General features: G+C 35.5%; 1 protein-coding gene across 1 annotated transcript; it reads left to right on the top strand.

Moving 5' to 3' along the window:
• LOC126669558 (uncharacterized) lies at window positions 1-4,123 on the top strand. The gene is made up of 11 exons (XM_050363046.2): window positions 1-205; window positions 319-411; window positions 499-588; window positions 682-757; window positions 1,086-1,175; window positions 1,276-1,346; window positions 1,459-1,566; window positions 1,668-1,805; window positions 2,060-2,162; window positions 2,495-2,709; window positions 3,604-4,123. The coding sequence occupies exons 1-11, from the start codon at window positions 137-139 to the stop codon at window positions 3,670-3,672; spliced, it is 1,122 nt and encodes a 373-aa protein (XP_050219003.1). The 5' UTR covers window positions 1-136; the 3' UTR covers window positions 3,673-4,123.

Genomic DNA, 4,123 nt, shown 5'->3' with positions numbered 1-4,123 from the left:
TGGATTTTTCTGAGTCGGGTCGGTTGAAAATTTGCAAATCTCTACTCAGGACTAACGAAACTTCGACCCGTCCCCTCCCCCTATCATCCCTGTCCAGAAAACAATAGATCTCCCTCTTCTGTATCTGTGGAGACAAATGGATTTCCAAATACGCAGCGTTTTCAATCTTCTCCTCATATCTTCTCTACTCTGTTCACTATCCGCGGTAAAAAAAATTAATATCTGTTAATTCAACTTCATAAATTTCTTTTGATCGTACAATAACTGTTATATGTTTATTTGATTTTGATTTCGATTTAACTTAATTACATTCCTCAGGCTAATGAAAGCACCGGATCAGTTCTCTTCATCGATGGCAGTTCTCACAAATATCTTCGTTCTCAATCAACGAACCACAACGACGTCGTTCCGGTTCGTTTGATTTGAATCGTTTTTGAGTGATTTTAGTGGCCTAATAATTAATTTTATGTTCTATTTTTCCTTTATTGTTAATTTCAGTCTATGAGTCCTTTGGAAGTTGGTGCTGCTGTGTCTGTCTTGCTCGGTTTCGCACCGCCTGCAACACTATCAGCTGCTGGTTCATCTAAGGTATAATTTATGTGTTGAATTGAAAAATGTTTTAGTTCTTTTAGGTTTTAGTTTGTGGAGAATTTTGATTTTTTGTGTATTGTGTTTTTGCAGTTAAATGAGGTTCTTATGCCCAATCCGTTTGATAGACCTCGCGCTGTTTTCTTGCTCGAAATCGCTGGAGTCAATGGTCATTGCTCTAAAGCTTTTTAAATGAATTGCAGTTTCTATTCTTTTGTGGTACTTTTGGTGCACTATAGTATTTGAAATTCAACATGATTCTCGATTTCTTTATGACTTTCGTGCATTTGGACATTTTGAATTTTATAGTACAAATAGTGTAATATATAAATTCTGAGAGTATTATCGAGTTTCATATTAATTATCCCCAAAACAGAATTCCTTGAATCTAGTAATCCGTATCCATTCCCATCTGCATTCTCATTTCTTTTTCGGTGTGCCAAATGCATCCTTTTTGTTTCGTGCACTTTGTATTTATGCATTTCTTTTTTATGCAGATCTGGGTTCTTCAGAAAATGCTATGTTCATTAATGCCATTAAACAAAAAAGAACTCTTGGTTCTGAGAAAGCTCAAATTGAACTTCAAGGTACCCGAACTTCTGCAGACTTGAGTCATAGTTCATTGGAAGCTTGTATACGAGTGTGATTTCTCAAAATGGTAATTTGTTCAAATAAATATTGTTATAGGTGAAGAAGTTTCCGTGGTTTCTTTGGATGAAAAAGTAGCAGATATTACTGACAAGGAGATTAGTGATTTGGTTAGTCTCACTAGTAATACCTTATGTTGTTATAGCTCATTTTGGCGGTCCTAGTTTCTTCTAAGTCATTTACCATCTTCTCCATTTGTGTGACTTTGCTATTTATGTATAGGCATCTTGGGTGGGTGGATCATACATTGTCAGCGGCTTGAAATCACTAAATGGAGAGTTGGTTGTCCCATTGGCTAGTGGTGCTGATTTGAAGCTTTATATGTCAAGGGTATTTCTTTTGTTATTAATCATTGTATATTTATATTTAACCCTTGGATTTTTAGCTGTGTGAATTTTATATTAGAAGAACCATATCTGTATTGTTTGCAGGAAGCAGACCGAGAATTTGTTGCAAGTCTCATTGCTTTGTTCCACAATAGTAGAAGAGCAATTGAAATGCATGAAGATCTTTCACAGGCTTCTAAAGGACCTGCAGAATTAATTAGGGGTCATTTTCATGGCATTAAGGTGATTATCTCCCTTCTTTCTATATTAAATGTTTTTGTCGGATCATATTGGATTTCAAGATGGAAAAACATTTCTATGATCTTTTTGTATAGCATGTTATAGCTCATATGTACAGTTTGATATTTTAGACCCGTGTCAGTAATGCTCTTTTGTTTTTTTAGTTTGGAAATGGAAACCTGTTACCTGGCCAACTTTAAATATATTATTCATTTGCCTAGCTTTAGTTTCTTTACCTACCATCTCTAGTACTACAGGCTTTGCAAGAGCAGTATGGACATGAAGTTGTGCAGCAAGGACTGGAGCTATTACTTTCTACACTGTCTAAAACGCTTGAGTCTTTCCAAGTGGCATACAAAGGTTGGTTATCTTGCTTTCAGGAACGACCAAAGGATTTGATTCTTAAATTCAAGATCTTAAACATCACTATACCCTAATTTCACTGATCAGTTTTTGTAGTTGTTAAATTCACGATAGACTCTTTCTCTCTTTCTGCTTGAAGTTATGAAGTCTTTGGTTGATGCATATGTATAAATATAACTAGCCTTGTGACGGCTGACCTATTGTGATATGTTTTCAGATTAATATTAATACTTATACGCAGACTGCAATTATTTGCAAGTAAGCATTGTTACTCATCTTACTTCCTGTGCTTAAATTTTTATTGCTGTTTGTCAACTCTCTATTGCCAGGTCAAATTGTTGGAGTTATTATCTCTAGTGAAATATCTTCTCCAGAATCAGAGAAAATGTTGGATGTGGTTTTGACTGCCCGTCCATCTGCACGCTGGTTGGCAGAGACAGAAGGATCAAGTGTAACTAATGCATCCCTTCTGGAAGTTGTGTTGGTGAGAACGATCCTTGCTTGGCTGACAGGAATTATTCTTATCATTGCTACTCTACTTGGGGTAAGATTATGTAATTTTAAATATGTGCTACACTTTTGCCTTCATTTCTCCACTTATTCCACTCCCCCAACACACCAAACCCCAACCCAAGAAAGAAGAAAATATTTACCTGTAGTTAGCTTGCAAAGATAGCATATACCAAAGGTTCTAATTCTATACATCTACTACTTGTGACCACACATGGGATGATTTATTTTTTTCTCCCAAGTGAATGATTAGTTGTTTCTTAAAGCAAATATGGATCTAGCTAGACTGATGTAATTTTCATGTCTAAAAATAACATGCTATGAAAGATGGACAAGAAATTGCTGGGAGGGAATAGGGAGGCAACCATGTAGCTATATGTAGCTTATTGCTTGTTAGAACGGTGTTACAAACTCTAGTCTACTCGATAGAGCAAATGATCTTGCTATACCAGTTTTATTTCCCCTTACAAATAGATATGTAGTTTCCAACAAAGTAGGCAATTAATTTTTTTTGTATCTTTATTGTTAACACCCTATGCTGTGTGATGAGGGAATATTCCGTTAATATAAGATCTGTATCACACTGCACCGCACTCATAATGCTTCTGGATGGAAAGTGCAGATTCCTGTCCTGTGATATTTTTATAAATTATACCTCTTCCTGGGTTAGATAAGGGAATTAGTGGAAGATAGGATTCATGTTAGCGATAGATTCAACATAAATCGCCAAATGATTTTAAATGTATTGCTTCTGGGAGCACATTTTATGTTGGTTAGATTTTTGAAATTATAGCACAGATCTATAATTTTCAAATCATATCTACTTTATAGTTTTCAAATTCCTCGTATCTGTTTTTTAGTCCCAGATGAATTCATAGTGCCCTGGAGAAATAATTACCATTACTTATTTTCTCCTACTCTCCTACAGATTTACTCGCTGCTCTACATGCCAATCACGAAGGACACCCTTCTCTACTCTAACGTGAAGCTTGATTAAAGCTGAGTCGATGAATCTTTCTGCTGCCAGAAGCAGTGGGGGGATGCCAGGGTTTTTGTGCATGGATTTTTTTTGTTTTTATAAAAAAAAAATAGTACCAATGGCAGTTTACGTTGTTGTGAAGCCTGTTCCTTGCTATTGTGTGATATTGAGTAGGTTGCTTCGGGTGCGCTCTATTTAAGCATAACCAAAGAGAAAATGAGAAAATTACTTATCGACATGGGGCAATCAAATGTGGAAGAAATGAGTTATTGTGCAAGAATTCCATGGTTGGCAGTTTAGTAGATTGTCAAAATGCGCATTTGTTAAATAATATACTCCATCTCATTATGTATTTGTACTTGCTATTCAAATTCTTGTTAATTAGTGTAGTTTGAATAAGGAACTTGCTGGAATTCCAGTGTTGAATTTTTAACTGATGTTTGAATGTATAATTATCAACTTTTTTGAA

This window comes from Mercurialis annua, linkage group LG2, assembly GCF_937616625.2.
Source record: "Mercurialis annua linkage group LG2, ddMerAnnu1.2, whole genome shotgun sequence".
In the NCBI taxonomy this organism is placed as follows: Eukaryota; Viridiplantae; Streptophyta; class Magnoliopsida; order Malpighiales; family Euphorbiaceae; genus Mercurialis; species Mercurialis annua.
The sequence above is the reverse complement of the archived record's forward strand: the minus strand, read 5'-3'. Positions and strand labels throughout refer to the sequence as shown.

Coding starts and splice junctions, on each gene's coding strand:
- LOC126669558 (XM_050363046.2), top strand. CDS start 137: ATGGATTTCCAAATACGCAGCGTTTTCAATCTTCTCCTCATATCTTCT. Junction 758..1,085: donor CGAAATCGCTGGAGTCAATG/GTCATTGCTCTA, acceptor TTTTTTATGCAG/ATCTGGGTTCTTCAGAAAAT. Junction 1,806..2,059: donor GTCATTTTCATGGCATTAAG/GTGATTATCTCC, acceptor CTAGTACTACAG/GCTTTGCAAGAGCAGTATGG.